Source organism: Pantherophis guttatus, chromosome 10 (genome assembly GCF_059756535.1).
Source record: "Pantherophis guttatus breed Tessera chromosome 10, ASM5975653v1, whole genome shotgun sequence".
Classification (NCBI taxonomy): Eukaryota; Metazoa; Chordata; class Lepidosauria; order Squamata; family Colubridae; genus Pantherophis; species Pantherophis guttatus.
In genome coordinates, this window is record NC_142072.1 from 24,787,007 (window position 1) to 24,812,287 (window position 25,281).

The 25,281-nt window shown below is 42.4% G+C and overlaps 1 protein-coding gene across 8 annotated transcripts in view; it reads right to left on the reverse strand.

The window, feature by feature from the left end:
• The window catches only part of COL16A1 (collagen type XVI alpha 1 chain), a 292,947-nt gene that overhangs the window by 124,374 nt on the left and 143,292 nt on the right, over positions 1-25,281 (reverse strand). For all 8 annotated transcript variants that reach the window (XM_087876808.1, XM_087876807.1, XM_087876811.1 and 5 more), the window contains exons 11-23: positions 20,865-20,891; positions 19,496-19,558; positions 17,022-17,063; positions 16,864-16,908; positions 11,731-11,766; positions 10,954-11,016; positions 8,934-8,978; positions 8,702-8,797; positions 6,422-6,460; positions 6,243-6,287; positions 2,163-2,198; positions 1,006-1,116; positions 816-851 (exon numbers count right to left, since the gene is read on the reverse strand). In XM_087876808.1, coding sequence (XP_087732934.1) covers positions 816-851; positions 1,006-1,116; positions 2,163-2,198; positions 6,243-6,287; positions 6,422-6,460; positions 8,702-8,797; positions 8,934-8,978; positions 10,954-11,016; positions 11,731-11,766; positions 16,864-16,908; positions 17,022-17,063; positions 19,496-19,558; positions 20,865-20,891 — 684 coding nt within the window. The remainder of the gene's footprint in view (positions 1-815; positions 852-1,005; positions 1,117-2,162; positions 2,199-6,242; positions 6,288-6,421; positions 6,461-8,701; positions 8,798-8,933; positions 8,979-10,953; positions 11,017-11,730; positions 11,767-16,863; positions 16,909-17,021; positions 17,064-19,495; positions 19,559-20,864; positions 20,892-25,281) is intronic.

Sequence of the window (25,281 nt, forward strand, 5' to 3'; positions counted from 1 at the left end):
CCAGAGATAGTGAACTTTGCCATCTATTACAGCGTTTTACTTAGATAAGATAAATGCAATTCATTTCTCTAGCATAAGGCCTACTGGTGCATTTTAGGCAGACGTTCCCCTAATGTATTATTTTTAAATTGAAAATGTGCATTGTAATTAAAAAAAAGAAAAGAAAGAATGTGACTTCCATCTTATGCTGTGGACTGAAAAGGTGGATTTTGATAAGTGCCCCTTTGAATGTTCAATAACTCAATCCATCTCCCAACTTAAATTGGAGTCAAGGGTCTGATCTGCTCTAGCCTAAGATTAGCTACACCATACTTTTAAAACTGGAACTACTAAATTCAAAAATCTTTTCTTTTATATACACTGAGAGCGTATGCACCGAGACAAATTCCTTGTGTGTCCAATCACACTTGGCCAATAAAAAATTCTATTCTATTCTATTCTATTCTATTCTATTCTATTCTATTCTATTCTATTCTATTCTATTCTATTCTATTCTATTCTATTCTATTCTATTCCATTCCATTCCATTCCATTCCATTCCATTCCATTCCATTCCACTCTATTCTATTCTATTCTATTCTATTCTTTACAGTACTCTCTGAGAAGTTTAGAGTCAGCATATTGTCCCCAACAATGTGGGTCCTCATTTTACTGACCTCGGAAGGATGGAAGGCTGAGTCAACATTGAGCCGGTCAGGATCAAACTCCAGGCTGTGGGCAAAATTTCCCTGCATTCTAACCACTGCATCACTAAGGACCCTATAATCTCTTCTTCCTTTTCTCTTTTCCTCGCAGGAGCTGAATCCAACACTTACCCTGTTGCCTTTAACTCCTGGAAGCCCAGGTTTGTCCTGCAAAAACGAAACGAAAGAAGAATCCATGGTAGGCTTCAGAAGTCATTTCCACTAGCTAATCAGCCCAGCAAATTCCCCTTTTCCAAGAGCATCTGGATGGCTTCCCCACCACGACCTCAAAGAACAAAGCAATATATGAAGGGGGACTCACTGATTTGCCCGGTTTTCCAGGTGGTCCAGGTTCCCCCTTGGCTCCTGGGTGCCCAGGGATGCCGATTTGATTTTCATCAGTAATAATGGGGCAAACTTCACATGGATCACCCTGTTGGAAAAAACATAAAGATGCAATGAGGAAAAAGAATACAAAGGAACTGAAACCAACAACACTAGGCAAAGGAAACCCCACCCCCCACCCCCAAAAGAGTAAAAGTACTAAAAAAAACTATAATCCATCCTAGCATGTTCTGTATTCCTATCTTTGCTATATGGATGGAAATGGTTGGAAACAACATTGCAGCAATCATATGCATCCCCAACAAGGTTGAGGTCCCAAACACAGGTTACAATGTCACCACGCAAGCACAGCTCATTGTATATTTTCTACCCAAAGACATAGATTTTACATTGTGATGTCATAATATGTGGTTCATTGTTTGTACCCCTTTACCTTTTCTGCAGGTGCCAATGTCCATATGTATAACTACATAATTGTGCATCTCTGCACCAATTTAATACCAGGGAAGAGCCTGTTCCATGTGATGGTTCAGCCTCACTGATCATATTTTTTGGGATGTTCCAGCAGTGTGAAACACCTGACTAATCTTGTATGGCTTCCACAGAATTCCAGGCCTGGAAGAGTAGAAATTGAAAAACAGCCTAGAACAGTGATGGCTAACCTTTTTGCCATGGGACCGGAAGTTGGCAAACGGGCCATTCCCAGCCTCCAGAGCGCTTCCAGGGGTGCGGGGGTGGGGAAAGCCGTTTTTGCCCTCCCCAGACTCTTAGAAAGACTCTGGAGCCTGGGGACAGCAAAAGACAGGCCTTCCGGTCCCACCGGAAGTTGGCAAATGGGCTGTTTCCAGCCTCCGGAGGGCCTCTGGAGGGTGAGGAAAACTGTTTTCGTCCTCCCCAGACTCCTACAAAGGCTCTGGAGCCTGGAGAGAGAGAAAAACGGGCCTGTTTTTCCAAATGGTGAAGTTTCCTAAGAACCTCAGAAAGAAACTTTCTGAGGGAAGTCTACCTTGTTTGTCATCTTCTTTCTCAGAGACCCATTTTTTAAAGGTCCCCATCTAGTTTCAATGCTATTAGACTCACAACGTTGATTTCCCCTCTGAAGCTCTGTCTTGATCCTGGCTTCTTTATACTTACCTTTTCACCTTTCAGGCCTGGGGTCCCTGGTTTGCCCTGGAGAGAAAGGGGAATGGTTTAATTTTGCCAATGAAACGCTAGCAAGACCATCTCCTAATGATCCTTCATATGCACAGAGGTGTGAAAATGGTGACAATGCGCTTCTGCATGTACTTGAAGTCCCACCACCTCACCCACAAGGTCAGATCCGTTAAGTTCAGAGGAACATTATCTCAACAGAAAATGAATGCAGAGAGAAAAATAGGATTGGGGGCAGAGTAAGATGGTGTAAAATACTCTTCTGGCATCTGTCCTGTTCCCTAGAGCATAGGTGGAAGATGGTCTGGTCTCTATGTCTTTTATTTGAGCTCAGAATGGCTCAAACAAGCAGCCCCTGCCCAATTTTGGGGCTGCCTCCAAATAACTGGAGGGCAGATTTTATCTATTCCATGGATATTTAGAATAGAATAGAATAGAATAGAATAGAATAGAATAGAATAGAATAGAATAGAATAACAGAGTTGGAAGGGACCCTGGAGGTCTTCTAGTCCAACCCCCTGCCCAGGCAGGAAACCCTATACCATTTCAGACAAATAGTTATCAAATCTCTTCTTAAAAACTTCCAGTGTTGGAGCATTCACAACTTCTGGAGGCAAGTTGTTCTACTTATTAATTGTTCTAATTGTCAGGAAATTTCTCTGTAGTTCTAGGTTGCTTCTCTCCTTGATTAGTTTCCACCCATCGCTTCTTGTCCTGCCCTCAGGTGCTCTGGAGAATAGTTTGACTCTCTCTTCTCTGTAGCAGCCCCTGAGATATTGGAAGACTGTTATCATGTCACCCCTAGTCCTTCTTTTCATCAAACTAGACATACCCAATTCCAGCAACCATTCTTTGCATCTTTTAGCCTCCAGTCCCCTAATCATCTTTATTGCTCTTCTCTGCACTCTTTCTAGAGTCTCCACATCTTTTTTACATCATGGCGACCAAAACCGGATGCAATATTCCAAGTGTGGCCTTACCAAGGCATTATAAAGTGGTATTAACACTTCATGTGATCTTGATTCTATCCCTCTGTTGATGCAGCCCAGAACTGTGTTGGCTTTTTTGGCAGCTGCTGCACACGGCTGGCTCATATTTAAGTGGCTGTCCACTAGGACTCCAAGATCCCTCTGACAGTTACTACTATTGAATGAGGTACCACATATACTGTACCTGTGCATTTTCTTGCCTAAGTGTAGAACCTTAACATCTTTTAGATGTGGTGGATTGATACTCCTAAATTCCAGCCAAATGAAATTGAGATATATACAGCAACTTTGGGAAAGGCTCCCGTAAAGGATGCCAGTAATATCTAGTGCTCTCTGCCTACCAACCCTTTTCTATCCTGGTCAACTTTGGTCTCACTATCACCAAGAGGCAAAAACATGACTGCTCCACACATATAGAAGAATGTTTTCTGATGAGGAAGGTCACAGGTAAGGATGGATAGTTACTACTTCCTTGAGTTATCTCCAGGTGCCACTGTCTTTTAAGGGGATGTCTATGGGGTGGGCTTCAAAAACTTTAGCAAGGGGTTCTCTGCCCAGTTGCTGGGTGGGCGTGGCCATGGTGGGCATGGCCCAGTCAGCCTCCTGCACCTCACTGTGTGTGGGGGGGTGTTTTTGCCCTCCCCGGGCTCTGGAGGCTTTTCTTGAGCCGCCAGGAGGGCAAAAATGGTCTCCTCAGACTCTGGAGGCCCTCTGGAGGCTGGAAATGGGCACGTTCCGGCCTTCCCAAACTTCTGGTAGGCCCGGTTTTTTCGCCCTCCCCATGCCTCCGTGTGTGCCCTGCACTTACCTGCATCCAAAACGGGCCACGTGGGGACTCCTGGGAGGGGCGGGACAGGGTTGGTGGGGCCAGCCAGGAGTGGGATTTGAGGGTTCTCCGAATTGCACAGAATCTTAGCTAGAGGTTCTCCCGAACCCCTGCAAACCCCCAGCAGAACCACCCCTGGATGTCTATTAATAGTGTTTCATTTTTATAAGAAACATGAGCCCAGAGCCCAAAATAGGAGTGAAGATTGCAGCTCTAGTTATTTGGAAGCCAACCTACTCTGAGTAGATGTTTGGGGTGAAATTAAGTAAAGTATGTAGGAAAGAGAAAGAAATGAATCTTTCCCCCTTATAATCCTTCCCTTCCTGCCTTCCTTTCCACCTTCAGCCTCATCAAAACACGTCTCAGATATTCACCTAATTCTATATAGAAGATTTATTTCAGAACTTACAGGAAACTTTTATTACATTATTATCCTCCATGACATACTCAGATGTAAGAATTAGGCATGTAAGAATCAACAACAGAATGATGTGTGTGTAAGAGTGTTTGTGATTTCTTTGCCTGATATTGAAGCCAAAGGTCCAGTGAGCTTCGTTTTTGGAAAGCAATTTCAGAAGAAAATTTTCTCAGTTTCTGTCAGTCCTTTACCTAAATAACCTGATGGCCTCTTCATCACCCAGAGTCACAAAGTATTAGTAGGGCCAATATATTTTAGCTTCATATGAACTGGGACATAGAGTAGCCTTGGCAAAAAATTCACTTCCATGGCATTAGAACACACATGCACCCAAAAGACAGAAAAACAACATTTAACAAAAGCAACTGATGGGGAGGGGGTAGCAAACGCTTCCAAATTTCCATGAGATCTGTTGTTCTAAACCCTAAACAAAAGGAATGAGAGCTGACAAGGAGTCCAATCAAGAGTTTCTCAGATTGCAACGTTCACAATGGAATGTGAAGCTGGATTGCTTCCCAAGGATAAGCTGCTAGACGACACATACTCAGAACAGCAACAGGACACAACTGGCACTTATATGCCTTTCCTTCATAGGGAAAATATGCCAGAAGTAAATATAGGGAGGGAAATTGCATACGCTATGTAAATTTGCACATTCAATCCACACTGGAGACTTTGGGACACACGTTTTCCCAAAAGGGAAAGCAAATACTGATGAAATACAATTCCAGATGCAGAAAAAAAATGGTTAGCTGTTACTGAAACTGTTATGGAAATTGTGTATATATTTATATGTGTGTATAATACTCTGGAGGGGAAAAGAAAAGAGAAAATAAAAGAAACAGGGGAGGGAGAGAGGGAGGGAGGGAGGGGATGGAGGGAGGAAAGGAAAGAAAGAAAGAAAAAGAGGCAGGGAGGGAGAAAGAAAGAATGGAAAAGAAAGTGAGAAAGGAAAAAGGGAGAAACAAAGAGCAAGAGAAAGAAAGATCTCTCTCCTTTTTAAATCACAGCAAAATAAAAGCAACTCTCTTTCTAGTTTTTTTCTTTTCCCCTTATTGTTTTATTTCTTTGTCTTTCTTCTGTTTAAGTAGCCATTCAAATGGAGACAGGCATCAAGCAAGGCTGCATATTTCCCCCCACCAACCCCCTACAATTTTTTATATTAATTCTAAACTTGCTGAGAGACGTATCTTTGCTCTACTCTATGTAGACAAAGCAGCATTACTTTCCAGAACATTGACTGGCCTTAAAGAACACTGAGAGCATTAGCCCAGTACCACATATAAGATCGGATAGTATTCAATTATCAGAAAACCAAAATCACAGCATTTGCCAAAAGGCCCAAAAGCCACTCCTGGGGGATAGATGGCCACAAGATTGAACAGGTCTCCTGTTAAAAAATACCTGGGAATATTTCTTTACTCTGCCAACAGAATGGGGATTGCATTGCTGAAAATGCATAGAGGAGATCATCAGCCATCATGAAACTTCCTTAAGACAGGAGGCCTTGTTTTCAACTAGTTCCCTACATCTACAAAACTCTTGATTCTGCTTGATGAAATGGATCTCAAAGCATGGAAGACCATGACCACAACAGGAGGGAAGCAGCCAATTTTAAAATAAACCCATTTAAGATAAACTCATTTTAAGATGCCTGTTTTAAGATAAACTCATCAGTGGATCATCCAGTTTCCCAAGGAAACTGTCTGTGGCCCCATGACTTGGCTAAGACAGCCCAATCAAGAGCTTGGAAGTCAAATGACAACTAGAACCTCCTTAGATGTTGTGGCCTTTGATTCATTGATTTGTATGCTGAAGAAAAGACTTACTGGCTTCCCAGGAGATCCACTGTCCCCTGGAGATCCTGAACTCCCCTGGAAATAGAGAAGAAGATTGATGGCAATGAAATTTAACCCAGTAGTAACACTGTTAAGACCAAAACACATGATGTTCATTTCAAGATTAGAACCACTGGAGGTCACAAAGCTCTTAAAAGTTCATGACATACCTTTTCTCCTGGCAAACCTGGGGGGCCACCAGGATCACCCTGAAATGAAAACCAAATTGTTACAGTTGTTCAGAAATGAGTCACCAAAAGCACTATTAAAGACAGGAAGCACAATCTGATAAAAAAAGTCCAGACTTATGTCTTGTAGGTATTTTATCAGTATGATAACTTCTGGAATAGTGGCAAACCATTCAAAGAGATGCTACAAAAAGTGCATTGACTGAAGGAAGCAACCCTCTTCCTAGTAATAAAACAGCTGTCCCCAGCTGTTAGCATGACTGTCCACCACCGGGAAATCATAACTCTATCACAGGTAACTGAGACTGTAACAGAATTCAAAATAAATGCACCCCGGGCAAAAACATTGAACATGAGGTCCTATGTATCCATCAGCCAATACAATTCACACAGGAAAAGGCAATGAACTGACTCTACTTTTGAAGCCTACAACCTCCTTCAACTTTATGTTAGGATGGAGTTTTATCAAAAGCATCCCTATCAGTTTCAGGATTAAGGGGCTGGAAGATTCCTTCTCCATTAGCTGAAGAGAAAGCACAAATGCAAAGAATGTAAACAAGACCCCTCGCATCCTGGACATAAACTGTTTCAACTCCTACCCTCAAAATGACGCTATAGAGCACTGCACACCAGAACAACTAGACACAAGAACAGTTTTTTCCCAAATGCCATCACTCTGCTAAACAAATAATTCCCTCAACACTGTCAAACTATTCACTAAGTCTGCATTACTATTAATCTTCTCATCATTCCTATCACCCATCTCTTCCCACTTACGACTGTATGACTGTAACCTTGTTGCTGGTATCCTTATGATTTATATTGTTTCCCTATGACTGTAAGTGTTGCACCTTATGATTCTTGATGAATGTATCTTTTCTTTTATGTACTCCGAGAGCGTATGCACCAAGACAAATTCCTTGTGTGTCCAATCACAGTTGGCCAATAAAGAATTCTATTCTATTCTATTCTATTCTATTCTATTCTATTCTATTCTATTCTATTCTATTCAACCATCTGTCACCAACAGACAGTTGGAGGTTAGCGTTAAGAGAAAAGGAGGTCTCCCAAGAGGGCAGCACTGTAAGAGATTGGGAAAAGTCTAAGATCTGAATGGATGTAGTTACTAGACAGCCACTCCAGCTCAGTCAGAAACAGTCATCAAGTGATTATGGTTATCACTTCCAAGAAAATCTTCCTCCTCAGCATCACAGGCATCACAACCATCATCAAGCTTCTAGCCAGGTTTGTCATTCTCTCTGCAGGAGCCCCAAAATGAATCTTGATATACCTTATACAGAAACTGAAAAATTTGACCAGAGCTAAAGCAATATTTTGATATGATCGGAAAGACTTATTAGTGGAATCTTCTTGTTGGATTCAAAGTTCTTTGAATTTAAACTAGGCCTATATTTTCTCAACCCAAAACTGGTCTCCAGGAACATATATCTCCTTTGAAAGGATGAAATAGCAGTTTTGGGAAATGAGATATTTAGGCCAGAAGAATGATGAAGTGGAGAAGGGTTAAATGCCCTCACCTCCCTTACTGCAATTTATCTGCTTTTACCTCAACCTCCATCTATTTTCTTGAATTGGAAAAATAAGCCCAGCAGTAAAAGTAGAACACCTCTTCATGGTGTTCCCATCAAGTCCTAAGTAATTTAAGTCTTCTCTGAATTACAGGTTTAATGTACTAGTAGGGAAAGTATCAGCAGGTGGCAGTATCTGGCTGACCTAGTTTGTGTATAGAAGGTGAACAAGGTTGAACATGGTGAGTATTTACTGTAGATGGGATATATATATTTATTTATTTATTTATTTATTTATTTATTTATTTATTTATTTATTTGGTTTTTATCGCACATCTATTACTTTATAAATAATTCAAGGCAGTGAACATTCCTAATACTCCTTCCTCCTCCTATGTTCCCCACAACAACAACAACTCTATGAAGTGGGTTGGGCTGAGAGAGAGCGATTGCTCAAATTCACCCACTAGACTTTCATGCCTAAATTGGGACTAGAACTCACCACCTCCTAGTTTCTGGCCCAGCACTTTAACCACTACACCAGATTGGTTTATGGGAATATCAGGACTGTACACTAGACTGTGATGTGGAAAGACAAGAAGGCAATGACAAGTTACTGTTCCCAAGAAAAATACACTGATATGTCTATGAGACTATCAGAGATCAAACTTAATTAGAAGGAGACTCCACTTTTAAAGATGATTTATTTTCCAAGAAGAGTAGTAATCCTTACTGGTTTCCCTGGAAGGCCAATTCCAGATGGGCCTGGCAACCCTGGAGGTCCCGGTTCTCCAGCAAGCCCTTCGGGGCCGACAAAACCTGGATCACCCTGAGATTAAAAACACAGCCATTAGTCATGTTTATCTATCAGAAAAATGCCCCCCCCCATCTCTGTCTTCAACTAGCACAATGCATAACAGTGTGATGGGTAGCATATAAATTTTATGGAATAAATTAATAAATACCTTTTGGCCTTTAGGCCCTACCAAACACAGCTCTCCAGGTCGGCCCTACAAAATAGCAAAAAACAGGCTTTGTTAGAAGAGGAGCTTCCCTTACACTTCATGCAATTCACGATCAGCTTCCTCTGAGGTGGACTCTGAAACTAAAGTGATAGATGGAAACTAATCAAGGAGAGAAGCAACCTAGAACTAAGGAGAAATTTCCTGACAGTGAGAACAATTAATCAGTGGAAGAACCTGCCTCCAGAAGTTGGGGCCCTCCAACACTGTAGGTTTTTAAGAAGAGATTGGACAACCATTTGTCTAAAATGGTATAGGATCTCCTCTTGAGCAGGTGGTTGGACTAGAAGACCTCCAAGGAACCTTCCAACTCTTGTTATTTTTTTACTGTTACTCTATAGGCCAGTGATGGCGAACCTTTTTGGCACTTAGTGCCCAAACCAGATGATGTGTGGGTGCGCATGTGTGCACATGTGGGTGCATGCATGTGCATGTGTGCTAGAGTGCCGGAAACTCAAAGACCAGCTGGTCAGCGCTCACATACACACTAGCCAGCTGGTCTTCAGGTTTCCAGCGCTCTGGAACACGCAAAGATCAACTGGCCGGCCCACATGCACACTCCAGAAACCAGAAGAGGGGCTGGCAACGGCATGTGTGCCACACTTCTGGCACGCGTGCCATAGGTTCACCATCAGAGCTATAGGCTGAGGATAAGAAGAGATTTTCTTAAGCCTGAATATACTCAAGTCTCCCTTTAGTTGTCCCAAAGGTACTTTTTCAAGAGCAGCTGGACTTTCTGGTGGTTTTTTTTTAAAAGATGTTTTGCTTCTCATCCAAGAAGCTTCTTCAGTTCTGAAGAAGCTTCTTGGATCAGAAGTGAAATGTCTTCAAAGAAAAAACAGAAAGTCCAGTTGCCTCTTGAAAAAAGCACCTTTGGGACAACCATGACCTGGATGACTGAGAATCTCCAGAGACATCTCCTTTAGTTAGGAAAAGAGTAGGAAGCAAGACAGAGATTGTTACTGGCCAGGAATTATTAAGCCTTTGGATTGGCTGAACCTGGCACACATTTTTCACCTATTAATGGAATATGGTTCAATGCAATGGTTTGACCTCTAATGCAACTACCTTGATGCCTTTCTATTTGTACAGATAGCAAGATAGCTGAACAGTTATTAAATATAAATATTGATATTTTTTTTTTAAAAGAAACCCTGTCTCTACCCCATTCCTCAAAGATACAAAGAGATGAATTCCTGATCCTAGTAAAAATGGTGTTTGGATATTGATGTAATTCTCTGGGCATCATTTGAGCATTGTCTAGTACAGTCACCCAAGCTCTTGTTATCTCTCGTTTGGACTACTGCAATGCCCTCTACATGGGGCTGTCCCTGGGGTGTACTCGGAGGCTCCAGCTGGTCCAGAATGCGGCTGCGCGGGTTGTTACGGGAGCTCCCCGTTACTCCCGTGTAACACCACTCCTGCGTGAGCTGCACTGGTTGCCGGTGATCCTTCGGATCCGCTTCAAGGTGCTGATACTTACCTATAAAGCCCTACATGGCATGGGCCCGGGGTACCTGCAGGACCACCTTCTGCCTGCCTCCCACCGCCCTGTGCGCTCACATAGGACTGCCCTCCTCCAGGTGCCATCAGCCAGACAATGTCGGCTGGTGGAGCCCAGGATGAGGGCGTTCTCTGCGGGTGCACCAACCCTCTGGAATGGATTACCCACGGGGCTCTGGACGGCCCCCGACCTCCGCTCTTTCCGCCGTGACCTGAAGACATGGCTTTTCCAACAAATTTGCTGACCTGATGGGTGATTTTTAATTGGGAGATTTTAATTGATTATTTTAGTAGCTATTTTTATTGTTTCATCGTTTTTAATTTCTGTGAGTCCTTTGGGAGAAGGGTGGCATATAAGTATAAGAGAAATAAATAAATAAAAAATAAATAATACAGGAAACAAGGGGAAAGCAGCAGCAGACATGACATCGAAGAGAAAGATGCCTGTTGTGCAACTTACATCTCGCCCAGGGGCGCCTGGTTTCCCGTGAAGTCCAAAGTCACCTTTCTCACCCTTCTGGCCCTGCAGAAAATGACCAATTTAGTAGAATGTAGCCGGCAATCCAGTGTATTTCAGTCACAATTTAAGTTTTCTCAACCTATCATTTCATCACTGATTCTAGTTCATTGATCTGCTATTTTCCCAATTGGTGTTAGGGCTTCTTAACAGAACAGCGAGCTGCTATTCTTAATCACAGCACACTTCCATAATCATGTGTTAAGGAAATCATAATTTCCCTAGCTTGAAATGTGAGGGAAACAATGAGGTGGATCGCCTTCCCATGAACTTGCTCCTTCATTCTCCAAAGCTAGGATTTGTCAATTATATCCCATCAATTTAGGAAGTCTATCTTGATTCAGTTTTGAATCATGTCAAATCAGATTCTGAATCAGGGGTGAAATCCAGCAGGTTCTGACAGGTTCTGGAGAACCAGTAGTGGAAATTTTGAGTAGTTTGGAGAATCGGCAAACACCACCTCTGGCTGGCCCCAGAGTGGGGTGGGAATGGAGATTTTGCAGTATCCTTCCCCTGGAGTGGGGTAGGAATAGAGATTTTGCAGTATCCTTCCCCTGGAGTGGGGTGGGAATGGAGATTTTGCAGTATCCTTCCTCTACCACGCCTACCAAGCCACGCCCACAGAACCCGTAGTAAAAAAAATTCACCACTGTTCTGAATCCTGGCTCAGTTGCATCCCCTTCTAATTCAATCCCTGAACTGAATCTCCCCAAAACTTACTTTCTGCCCGTGAGCTCCAGTCAATCCTTGAAGCCCCTGGAAACAAAAAAAGTATTCATTAATTAGCAATATAGAAATTTACAGTCTAAACCAGTGTTTCTCGACCTTGGCAGTGTTAAGCTGTGTGGCAGTGTTAAACTCACTTCATAGAATTTCCCAGCCAACATGCTGGTTTAAACTATGCTGAAACTTAAGAACCAGTTATCACAAACAATTAATTTTACATCCCTAAAACAACCATTATCCAGAAGTGTTGGCTTGCAATCTGGGATTCAAAATCCACTATAATTAAAGGACACCAAATTGGAAAAGAATGCTGGTTTGGGGATTTACAAATGTGTTATTTGGAAAACACATATATCCAATGTATTCATGTGTTCAGAGAAGCTATGGGATGAAATATGTAGAGTTTTCAGAAACTAAATTACACCCATTAAAAGAGCATGATAGAAGGTGCTAAGCTTTGAGAGCTGGCCAACTGTCAACATTATATTCCTGATAAATGTTTTTCTACTTGGTAGATCTGCATACAATTTCTCTTCTTAGTGGCCTGGGGGTTAAACCATCGATGATTGGGACATTGGATTGTATATCATCTCTACAGCTCAGTTTCAGTCTTAACCACTTCTTCCAATGCATGAAGTTTAAGGAGGCTTCTGAAGGAAATGGTGACAACATATCAAGCTCCAAAAACCAAGAGAGATACGTTGAGTTTCTTCTAAGTAGTTTCCTTTATTGTTCCTCACCCATAGACAGAAATCTTTCCAATTTAAAGCAAACTACTTGCATCATTAAAGATGGACTCTGGTTTGGTGCAGGACCTCTAAGGAATGAGGAGAAGACGGCCAGATCAGAAGGAAAGGGAAAGTCAAACTAAATAATATTAGTTTGTAACAACCAGCCAAAATCTTTATTTTGTTACATTTCTAGGTTGGTCTTTGTGCACATAAAGCAGGAGGCGTTTGGCCAGTCCCAGAGAAGAGCTGTAATGCCTTCACAGGCCTGGCTCTAAAACAGTGAAACTAAATATTTATCATTTGCAATATAAACTTTGGCTGTGTGCAATGAGCTGTCTCCCTAGCCTTAGTTCCAATTACCGGGAGGAAGGGAAAACCTCAGCATCTCTGCAAAACCGCACAGAGGAGACGGTGAAGTGTTAAGCAGATGGGCAGAAGGCTCTGTCCAGGGTTAGGAAGGTCACAGGAAGTTTACTAGCTGACTAAACTGTTGAAATTGCACTTGACAGACACTGCCCTACTGAAGCCAGGTTGAAGCAAGAGGGCTAAAGGGCCCCTGGATTCAGATGCAAAGAAACTTGCCAAGTGAAGTTTTTTTTTCTAAAAATGCAAAGAATCCTAGACTTGGAAGGGAACTGAGAGGTCATCAAATCTGCTTGTGGCAGAATCTACAGAGTCTCTGACAGATAGCCATCCAGCATCCGTTTATGTAATAGGCAGAAGGAATGACTTTGGGGGATAAGAGGAAGAGCAGTAACCAAGACAGGGATCAGCTAAAAGCAATCTGAATTCAGGACAGAACTGTAACCTGGGACAGTGCCCCGGATGAGACCTTCCCTAGTTCTCACAAAACTAAAGGGAGGGAGTGGGGAAGTGCATTCACACTTACAAAATTCTGTTAAAGGTAAAGGTTTCCTTCGCACATATGTGCTAGTCGTTCCCAACTCTAGGGGGCGGTGCTCATCTCTGTTTCAAAGCTGAAGAGCCAGCACTGTCTGAAGACGTCTCCATGGTCATGTGGCCGGCATGACTAAATGCCAAAGGTGCACGGAACGCTGTTACCTTCCCACCAAAGGGGGTCCCTATTTTTCTACTTGCATTTTTAACGTGTTTTCGAACTGCTAGGTTGGCAGAAGCTGGGACAAGTCACGGGAGCTCACCCCGTTACGCAGCACTCGGGATTTGAACCGCTGAACTGCCAACCTTTCGACTGACAAGCTCAGCGTCTTAGCTACTGAGCCATGACGTCCCTATAAAATTCTGTTGCTATATAATAAAAACAGTATTGGCCTGCATGACTTCCGTTTCCTAGTCTGGTCTTCCTTGAAGTGTTTACAGTTTGAAGACTTCCCCGTAAGGAAAAGAAAGCTTTCTATATCATGCAGTAGCCTGTTCTATTGGCTGATAGCTAGAACTGTAAGGAATATTCTTCTAAAACACCTTTCTTGTGGTTTTGATGGTTCTGGTCTTGGTCCAGATCCTACCCTAGGGAGGAATAAAGAAACTCCCTCTTTGCTGAGATGATAATATGGCAAAGTTGAGTCCTCCGCCACTTTTCTAGATCAAAGTTGTATCAGTTTATAGGACAAAAGACAGCAGCAGTTTAGACTGAGGTACCTGGGGTAGCTGAGAGAGAAGGTCACCAAAATCAAGATGACAAGCTTCAATTTTGCAATTGAAGTCCCACTCCTTTTTAATGTGTCCGCATAAAAAATTCAATTGGGGCTTTGATTATGTTGGTGGATCTGACACTTTGGCTTTTCACATGCACTCACACCCCTGATGTGATTCATTCTTCCTTTACACAACTTTGATGTGACTCTTTCAATCCTGGCCTTGTCACTCCATTCTTAAACAATTGAAATCACAGCAGACCCTTGTGGTTGTGGTCATTTGAAATTGCATTTATCCTGGCCAGGGCTGATTCTTTGACATAACCTTATTATTTTGCTATATTGTATATGCTTCCATATGCTTGGATAGAAACACATATCAAGTAAAGATGCTACAAAAGATTCTGTCCCTCAAAAATGATGGCAAGTCCCAAAATAGATCGAGTTTAATTTCCTTTGAACTGAGTTGACCCCTGCTAATTTTATGGACTCTATCTTCTTTCACAATGTCTTTCTGACTTCAGGTCCAGTCTCTAACGGTGGCTTTTACTGTGGTCTCTCAACCTAGTTCAACCTAGTTCAGTCCTGTTTTATTTTCTTCATCTAATCCAAGGTTGGTGTAGTGGTATGTGGACATGACCTTGGGAGATGGGAGGAAGAGCCACAGCTTACACAAGTGATGGCTAACCTTTTTGCCGTTGTGTGCCAAAAGCATGGGGAGTGGGGGGGGGCGTCGCACGTGCACGTGCCCAAACCCATAATTCAATGCGCCCCAGGCTGTTTCCGGCCTCCGGAGGGCCTCTGGGAGGGTGAGGTGGGGAAGACCGTTTTTGCCCTCCCCAGGCTCCTAGAAAGCCTGGGGAGAGTGAAAAAAGGGCCTTCCGGTCCCACTGGAAGTTGGCAAATGGGCTGCTTCCAGCCTCTGGGGGTGGGGGTGGGGAAGGCTATTTTCGCCCTCTCCAGGCTCCTAGAAAGCCCCTGGAGCCTGGGGAGGGCAAAAACTGGGTGTTCCCCCCTCACTGGAGGCCCTCCGGAGCAGGGATGGGTTCTACTTACCTTTACTACTAGTTTGCAGTGGGGTTTTGCTGATGTTGGGTTCGGTGGGTGGAGCCTCCTGCCAGTTTTACTACCAGTTCTATAGAACTGGTGCGAACTGGGGGGCAACCCACCACTACTCCGGAGGCTGGAAACAACTTGTTTCCCGACTTCCCGTGGGCCCAGAAAAACCCGAAAATCAGCTGGCCGGCACGGGCAGGTGCACTGCAGCTGAGCTAGGGCAATGCTCGCATGCCCACCAATATGGCTCCACGTGCCACCTGTGGCACACGTGCCATAGGGCTTAGACAATAGTGTGATAAACAAAGGATGAGGTCTCAGAAGGGACTCTCCCTCGTTCTGTGGAGAATAAAAGTAAGGTAGGGGAGATGTACATTCAGACTTGCAAGACTCTGTAATGTAACGTTACAATAAGGATAGTGTTAGTATTCATGGTTGGTGCTTTCTATCTAGGTTATCTCAATGGTCTGATAGTTGGCTCTCTGGTATAGAGAAAACTATAAATATTGTTAATAATGTTGTTTTGGTTTTCAGCAGATTGGACCACTGGGGACAGATCAAAGGGTCTTCCTTTACAATAGCCCTATGTTCAACAGCACTGGACAAAATTGTTTCTCCTTTCTCTGGTCATTATCTCTGTTATTCTTCTTAAAGAATACTTTTTAGTTAAATAAAGGACATCTAGACAAACAGGCTCCCGAGATCTTGCCCAAGAAGGCATGTGTGTGAGAGAGGCAAAGAACACACAAAAAGTTCATACAAGTTTCATGAAGTCAGTTACAAAGCTGGGTGTTTATTCATTTTGCAAAGCTACCTTGATTAACTTTGGTTGCTTTTGAGTGTGCAATGTGTGTGTGTGAGAGAGACTCTTACTGTGTTGTATGAAAACAGGGTTTTTTTTGGATAGCAAGGTAGCTGGCTGCCAACCCAGACTGTTCAGTGATTACATGATAGGCATATTGTGTGAACACAGCCATGGATGCTGTTAGGTTAAGTGGGAAAAAACAGGAGACAGAAAAGACACAAAGAAACTAGGAGGAAGCAGCTCCAGAAGGCAAGTTTCCCAATCCGAAGGCTTCTTCTCCTGTGCCAGGGCTACATTTGGACTGAAACAATCCATTTTTACTTTCCAGGAACATTATGTTACATACAACTGATGTTCTGCAGCCCGTTTTTCAGAGCTGCTGATCTTTGCAGGTATGTCTGGGCCAGGGGTCGGCAACCTTAAACACTCAAAGAGCCACAAAGGTCCTAACCGGAAGCCCCCGTTCAATTCTGGAGCCGACCGGAAGTCCGGTTCCCCCACCATAGAGTCTCCTCCTAGCATGACGTCCTATGTCCTCTGCCTGTCCTAACTGAAAGCCCTATCAACTGTGAAGCCGACCAGCAACAGGGAGCCACAGCAGAGGGATGAAAGAGCCACATGGGGCTCCAGAGCCGTGGATTGCTGACCCCTGGTCTGGGCCAACATCACCCCAAAAAATGTTTGGGTTTTTTTCCCCTTCATATTTTCCCCCTGTTTGCTTTACAAGCAGAGCATGTTTCAAAAATAAATCATAATATCTTAAGCTAATATTGACCAAATCCTTCCTGAGTCAAATCTGTTGGAATGCGGAGAGGGATTTGCGTGAAGAGTGGAGGCCTGTTCAAGGCGAAGAGAAAGAACAGGGAGAGGCTAGAATAAAACACATTTTGTTTTTCCCACATTTTGATAAAGGCATGCCTACCTTTCCTCCTGTGTCTCCCTTCTCCCCTTTTGGGCCTTCGGCACACTTCAAAAACAAAGAAAGAAGGGTTAGGATGGCAACATAGGATACAGATGGAAAAGAGGAAAAGCAGAAGAGGCCAAGTTCTCATGAGTCTCCTTAGAGACGAGGGACCTCACCTGTAATGGAGCCTCAGGTGAGATCCGGACACAGTCAGCACCCTGAAGGGAGATCAGAAGACAAAGCAATCAGAGGACAATTGTCAAGCCATTTAAAGCACAAGTCAACCCAGGAAGAAAGATCCACTGATAAATTCTTTAATAGACTAGGTTTGCTCTCATTTTATACACAAGTGGTGTGCTCTGTCAGATTTGGTGAGCCTGATTGTAGTAGTTGCTGGATTAAGCTGTTTTTTGGTGTTACCTCAGGAAACAAAACAACCAAAGCACCTCCTCACCAGCAATCAACACCCAGATGAGCAGAGATTAGCACCAACATCTTATTTTATTTACTTATTTATTACTTTTTTTTTTTTTGCTGCCAATCTTGCCACGTCTTACAATCAAGAAGTAAACAATACAGCGGCTCGAATAACATATGCACAAAAATGGAAACAGGAAGAAACACCAACAGATGAAGAAGTGATAAAAAAAGTTTTAGAATGTGCTGAGATGGACAAATTAAAAAAAGAAATTAAAGAAAAAGAAGAGACAGATTACTATATAATTTGGAACAATTGGTATGAATGGCTTGAGAGCAGAAATAAAGAACAACATAAATAGGGGAGAATATAAAATGTAAAATATGTATGCAAGATGCTAATTGTTTTAAGAGGGAAAAAGTTAAGCATTAATGGGTTTTTCAGGCATCTGAAGCAAATATATAGAAATGTATAAAATTAAGGCTATTAGGATTAGAAAATACATAGTAATCAATCAAAAAAAGGACAATGAAGAAAATGAAACAATATGAGAGACATGGGAGGGGGGAAAATCACAGTGGAAAGCAGACCACGAAGAAACACTTGTTAAAAAGAGGATATATTTATATGTTGTATGTTATGTGTAAACTTTTTTTTTAAGAAGAAGTAAACACTACTCCAATCAAGGAACTACCAACTCAGACAAATAAGCTAATACATCTAGCACTGAGGAAGTTACCTAGCTGGATAAATGAAACATCTTCCAGGAAACAACCAGGCTCAGAGAGCACCAAGGAGCCCACAGCTCATTTATTAATTGTACGAAATGTGCTGGTTACCAATTTGCTTCCAGGTCCAGTTCAAGGTGTTGATCCTTATCTTTAAGGCCTTTTATGACATGCATCTGGGATATTTGTAGAGCCACCTCAACCCAGTGGGATTAGCCCACCCGACTTGCACCAACAGAAGAGGCTTACTGCAGACCCTGTATTCTAAGGAATTTCAGATGGTGGGTCAAAGAGAAACCTTTTATCCCCTACTATGGCCCCTGTCCTGTGGAACAGCCCACTGCTGGAGGCGAGAGCTGCTTCCACCCTCTTGGCCTTCGGGAAGGGCTTCAAAACCTAGTTTAGGTGAGGGGCCCCTAAGGGCCCCCCTTTGCTGCATGTGGTTGGTGGGATAAGAAGAGCTCACCCCATGCCATCTGCCCCCCTTTATTTTAGTTTTTATACAATTCTTTTTTGATTTTTTAATGTTTTATATTTGTATCATTTCTAAGCCACTCAGAATTGCTGTATCAGTGAGGTGGATTGCTTATTTGTTTGTTTGTTTGTTTATCATATTTTTCGGAGTATAAGACGCACCTTAGTTTTTTGGGAGGAAAATAAGAAAAAAGATGATTGGCAGGCTCGGCCTTCTGGAATACCCCCAATCAGCTGTTCCAGAGGTGAATTTTAGCAACAGGTTCCTTGGTTGTGAGCTCTGTGCCTTGCTTTTTTTTTCTGCCTCTGAAACTTCTGGAACTCCATTTCAGGAAAAACTTTTTTTCCTGCCTCTGAAAGCCTCCGAAACAGAGCTTTAGAAAAAAAAGCCTCTGAAGCTCTGTTTGGGGGCTTCTTTTCTGAAGTTCTGTTTGGGGGCTTCTTTTCTGAAGTTCTGTTTGGGGGCTTCTTTTCTGAAGCTTCGTTTCTGATGCTTCTTTCAGCCTCTGAAACCTCCGTTTGAGAAGCTGGGCGGGGCTACATTCGGAATATAAAATGCACCCAGATTTTCACCCTCTTTTTTGGGGGAAAAATGTGCGTCTTAATACTCTGAAAAATATGGTGTTTGTTTGTTTGTTTGTTTGTTTGTTTATTTATTTAAATAAATGTTAATGAATTCATTAAAGTGGGGACACTGAGAGACGTTTGAACCTCTTTTTCTAAAAATACGATACTCAAAGGCCAGCCATCTTTCTTCCAGACAAGACTGATCCCGAAATAGTCCTCTGGTCATCATGAGTTAAATTTTTGAGATGCTTTCATTCCTCTCCCAGCCCTGAGCCCTTTCTTGCAGTGGTTGAATGTTCCAAGTCTTATAACTCAGCATCCCACTTTGAGGGAGATGGGTGGCTCAGAAATGTAAAAAATAAATCAAAGAAAAATCTGCTTCGATCCCCAGATCCTACTTTTCGCACATTGCAGCCTGAAAGTGGACAGGTATCCCATGAAGTTTAAGAAAGAGCCTACTTACACGATCACCTTTCTCTCCTTTGGATCCATAGATTCCTGGAGATCCCCGTTCGCCTTTCCCACCCTGCAGGGAAGAGAGGCAAAGATTAACAAAATGACAAGCAGAAGAACAGGATCAGGAAAAGCTCTCTGTAGAATTCCCTTTTGAAACTGTCCCAGATAAACCTTCCCTCGAACTGGGTCTCAGCAACAAGCAGTGGCAATTCCATCACCTCTGCATGCATTTGGTCAATTGTCTGAATATGTCCTGGTGGTCATTTGATCACACTTCCTTTTTCACCTTTCCCTGTTACCTGAATATGGAAGTGGGATTGGCATAAGGGAGAATATATGGCAGATATGGTGGAGAAGGAAGGAGATACAATGGCGGGAGGAAATACTCATCCAATACAGAGACTCATGCTGGTGTGAGTTGTTGCTCTGAAAATTGACTGCACACTTAGCAGATGTTCTAACAATGGCAGCAACAATGTTTATGGGTACATCAAATAGCATTAGTGACTAGGACACACAATCTACTCCCCTCTTGAAATTACTGTAAATACACAAAATTAAAGTATCGTTAAATTATGTATGGCTGCCTGTAAGATCTGCAAGATTAGCAATAATGGTGATACAATGGGTTTATTAAAGCCAGAGAAAGCATTTTAATCTATTTAAACTCTTGGGAAACATTATTGATTTTGGAACCAGTCTGCAAAGATTCTGGAACTGTTTGATGTAGTGGAAGTTATATATTTCGCAAAAAAAAAAAAAATCTAATCAGAGATAATCAGAAAAGAAAATGGAAAATAGCAATAGCAAAAGCACTTAGATCTGTATACCACTTCATAGTGCTTTACAGCCCTCTCTAAGCAGATTACAGAGTCAGCATATTTATTTATTTATTTATTTATTTATTTATTTATTTATTTGTTTGTTTATTTATTTGTTTCCATTTCTATACCGCCCTTCTCCAAATAGGACTCAGGGCGGTGAACAGCCAAAGTAAAAAACAGAACATACAAAATTTAAAAACAGTTTAAAATAATTAAATATTTTGGCCGTAAATTAAAACAACCCAATTTAAAATCAATTTAAAATTTAACTCAAGCCATCCCCCTCATATTGCCCCCAACAATCTGGGTCCTCGTTTTACCGATCACAGATTGACAGAAGGCTGAGTCAACCTTGAGCTGGTTAGGATCGAGCTGCTGCAGTCAACAGAATTAGCCTGCAATGCTGCATTCTAACCACTATGCCACCACGAGTAATATCAATTTTGGGGGTGGTGGTCAGGTTTCTGCAAGGGACAGAAAAAGAAACTAGGAGAACGGTGGGATTCAGGTGCCTCAAGCAGCTGAGATGATCGAGAAAAAGGAGAGACATACCTTCAAACCAGGAGGACCCAAGGTAGCCTGGGGAGGAAAAAAAACAATATGAATGCATCTGATGGAGACACCCAGGAGCAAACCAACTGCCAGAGTGGGAGAAACAAGCATTTACAACAGATAAAATATGAGATTTGTAAAGGACCATGTAACTTAGCGAGGAACTTCAAACCTAAGAGCTGGCTTTAAGAAGATGGAGAGGACTTCCTTCTTGTTTCCTCCAAGGGAAGGATGGAAGAAAAGCAGAGGTAATAGCAATAGCACTTAGACTTATATATCACTTCACATTGTTTTACAGCCCTCTCTAAACAGATTACAGAGTCAGTATATTGCCCCTAACAATCTGGATCCTCATTTTACTGACCACAGAAGGATGGAAGGCTGAGTCAAGCAAGGTAAACTACAAAATGAAAGTGCAAGTCCATTAAGAAGAAGGAGATAGGAATATGGTTGGTTCATCCCAGGGTCCCCCAAAATGGTCAATATTGCCACCCAAAAGTCCTTGAGACTATCAAAGGGGTCAATAAATGGCTGGGGAAGGCTGGAGGTCAATGGGAATAGATTGAATATGGAAAAGTGAGGTGACGTGGGATTAAACAATCACCATTCTCAAGTGAGGTATCACCAGCCCGTTTGACACTCATCAGCTTCATCCTTCCTACGAATGATATCAACTGTTTAGTAAAAGAAATATGTTAAATCTTATATTTTTCACATTTTAAATATTACCTATTCTTATGAAATCATTGTTAGTATCTATTACCTGTTGTTATTCATGGTGTGATTAAAATAGTATTTATCAAATTATTTTCATATACTGTATGTTTGGGGGAATCAATGAACACTCTGAAACTTCATGGAAGGGGTCAATGAACTGAAGAGTTTGGGAACACCTTATTTATCCCTATCAAAGATTGTTGGGCAAAGGAGCTGCTTCCCGGAAGGGATTCTCAGAATTTTAAGACAGAAAAGAGAATCTCGTGCTTTCTGGAGATCCTGGCAACGGAAAGAGACCTGGGGGTAAATTCTACATGCTGGGTTTCAGGAGTGATACGACCACTGGGGTTAAATCTTTGAGAGTGAAGAGTGACAAACAGAAAAGTCATCAGATATGCAAGATCCTAAGATGGGGGTGGGGCCAGTCAGAATTTTTACTACCAGTTCTCTGAACTATTCAAACTTTCCGCTACCGGTTCTCTAGAACTGGTCAGAACCTGCTGAAACCCACCTCTGGCAACATATAATGGTTGCAGGAACTGGGAATATGTAGTCAAATGAGGAGAAGGACTAGGAGTCTTCCAATATCTAAGAGCCTGCCACAAAGAAGGTGAGGGGGGGGCAAACTATTTTCAAAGCACTTGAAGGCAGGGAAGGAAGTAACAGATGAAAATGTATCAAGGTGAGAACCAACATAGAAAGAACGAAGGAGAAATTTCCTGACAGTTAGAACAATTGATCAGTGGAACGACTTGCGTCCAGAAGTTATGGGAGCTTCATCACTGGAAGTTTTTAAGAAGAGATTGGACAGCCATTTGTCTGTAATGGTATGGGGTCTCCTGCTTGAGCAAGGAATTGGATTAGAAGACCTTCGGAGTCCCTTTCAACTCTGCTATTCTGTTATATGGATTCCAAAGAACCACAGATTTGAAAGGGAAGGGGTTTTTTGTTCTATCCCCTGGTATAGTGCAGGGCTTAACAGATGACCAGCCTCTGTAAGAAGACCTCTTGTGAAGGTCTGTTTGGTCTGCCCATTTCAGAGACTGATAGCTCATACGGTGAGATATTCCTCCAGATTTCTTGCCTGGACCTCTTTCCTTGTATTTTTAATCCTTGTTTTGCTCTCTAGGGCAACAGATTATCAATCTGCTCCTTTTTCTGTGTGATGACCCTTCAGAAATTTGAAACCCACTACTGTATCTCCTGTCGTTCATCTCTTCTATGAGCTAAACAGATGAAAGTCCTTTAACTCTTCTTCATGAGTTTAGATTCCAGATCCTTCACATCCTTCTGTGCCTTTCTCTGAATTTGATCCAGTTGGTCGCTTTCCTTTTTGAATGATGGTGCCTAGATCTGAGCACAATACTCTGAATGAAGTCTGATCAGGATAGAGTAGATGAGAAAGGTTACTTCCCAAAACTTTGACCCTATGCTTCTGTGAATGCTCTCCCAAATCATATTTGCCTTTTTAGCAATTGCATCACACCACTGGCTCATATGAACTCACAGGAGACCTTTGGGAAATAGGAAATAAAAATTGAATAACATTTGCAGAGTTTTTTTCCTGTTCAATTGTGTCTCCTTTTCAGAGATTGCCTGGACAAGTTCTTGCAGGTTTTGTTGACGAGGATTTTCAGAAATGGCTTGTTATTGAAGGCTACTTCTGAAGGCTAAGAAAGAGTGACTGGGCAAAGGTCACTCAGCTGCCTTTGTGCCTAAGACAGACTAGAAGTCCTGGTCTCCCTGAGAGAGGGAGACTATGCCTTGGCCACCATAGTAAACTGTCAGTAAACTGACAGTTTACTATGGTGGCCAAGGCATAGTCTTGGCCAGTAAACTGTCAGTAAACTGACAGTAAACTGTCTCTCTTTTAGGCTAATTCCAAAAACTGCAGGGGGTTGATAACAGAGGAAATCAGAGTGGGGAAAAAAACCCCACCCCTTTTTATTTCATTTCTGGGAAATTTGTGGTTGGTTGATTGATTTAGCAGAAAGGAAACTTCTGGCAGCTTCATGTGTTCATTGACCTGCAGGAAGGGGACAGTAGTTGTTTGGATGCAGACGTTCAATTTTGCTGCCAAATCCAGCAAGAAAATCTGGGAAGGAAGACGACTGATTCTCTGCTCTAGCATCCATGCCCCCCAGAGGACACTCTGCACCTCAAAGTCAGCTGTTGGTCCTTGTGTCTTAGATGGAGAGTTTAGAGAGGTATCAGTTGGGATGATTTAAGATGAAACCCTTTGTTGTTCATCTTGACCTCTTGTATTTATCTATTATTTGTCAACATGTACAAGGAAAAAAGTAACAGTACAGACATAGACATGGACACATGGAAAAAATTTGGCACAAATAAAAGGATATAAATAAGCAAAACATAACCATAAACACATAGAATGAGTACATATAAATGGGGACAGTAGGACAGGGACGGTAGGCACACTGGTGCGCTTATGCACGCCCCCTTAGGGACCTCTTAAGAAATGTGAAAGGTCCACGGTAGACAGTTTAAGGTAAATGGTATGGGGATTAGAGAAACTAACAACAGGATCAGGTAGAGTGTTCCAGACATTTACTACTCTATTGCAGAAGTCATATTTCCTACAATCAAGATTAGAGAGAATTACATTGAGTTTGAATCTATTGATAGATTCTTGTTATTATGGATGAAATTAAAGTACTCATTAACAGGAAGGATGTTATGGTAGATAATCTTGTGTACTAAGATTAGGTCGGAACGTAGACGGCATAGCTCGAGGCTATCCAGACCTAAAATTTCAAGCTTGGTGGGATAGGGAATTTTATTTCGAGCAGAGGAGTTGAGTACTCTTCTAGTAAAATATCTCTGGACCCACTCTATTGTATTGATGTCTGAAATACAGTGAGGGTTCCAGGCAGGTGAGCAGTATTCAAGGATAGGTATTCAAGTATTACTCAGTCTGACATTTCAACACTGTCTGGTCTGTCTGGTCCTCCTGCAGTTTCTCCTTTTGATAGAAATCAAAAGGGAGAAGGACAGTTGTGTGGATGCCTTACAGGGAGGTCGAGGATTCACAACCCATGGCAGGTGCTCTTGGCAACCAGAGAGTCCTCTAGGGAAGTGTTGTGGTCTGCCAGCAGCCTGCGGAGCTGGCAACTGAGTTGGGCAGTGAGGAGGCTGGGGAGGAACATGGGCCAGTCCTGGAGTCAGGGGAAGGCCTGGACGAGGGCTCTGTGTCAGAGGCAGAGATGGGGCCAAGGCCATCTGGGAGTTATGTGCTGCCTCCAGAGCCTCCAGAGTCAGACATCAGTGAGGCAGAGGAACAGGGGAAGCCTGTTCCTAATACACGCATACAAAGAAAAAAGGACAACTCAGGAGTAAGGCCAGAAGATGATTTGCAGAAGGCTTCAAATAGCAGCAATGAGCCATTGGGTTCTTTGTATAAAAACCATTGGGTTCTTTGTATAAAAGCAATGTTGATTCCCATGCTTCTTGTCAGCATCTCTTGAACTTTGTGGGGGTTTTGCCAAGAAAAGCCTTTGGCAGGTTGCCAAAGACATCAAAGTTTGGTGATAAGGCCGATGGACTGGTTATTAAGAATTTAGTTTTGGACTAAGCTGAGAATGAATTAATTCTCAGCTGTTTTAATAAACTAAGTTTGTTGAGGACTGAATTGTGTTTGGTAATCACTACTTGGGCCTTGGTCACAACAGGAAGCAAATAG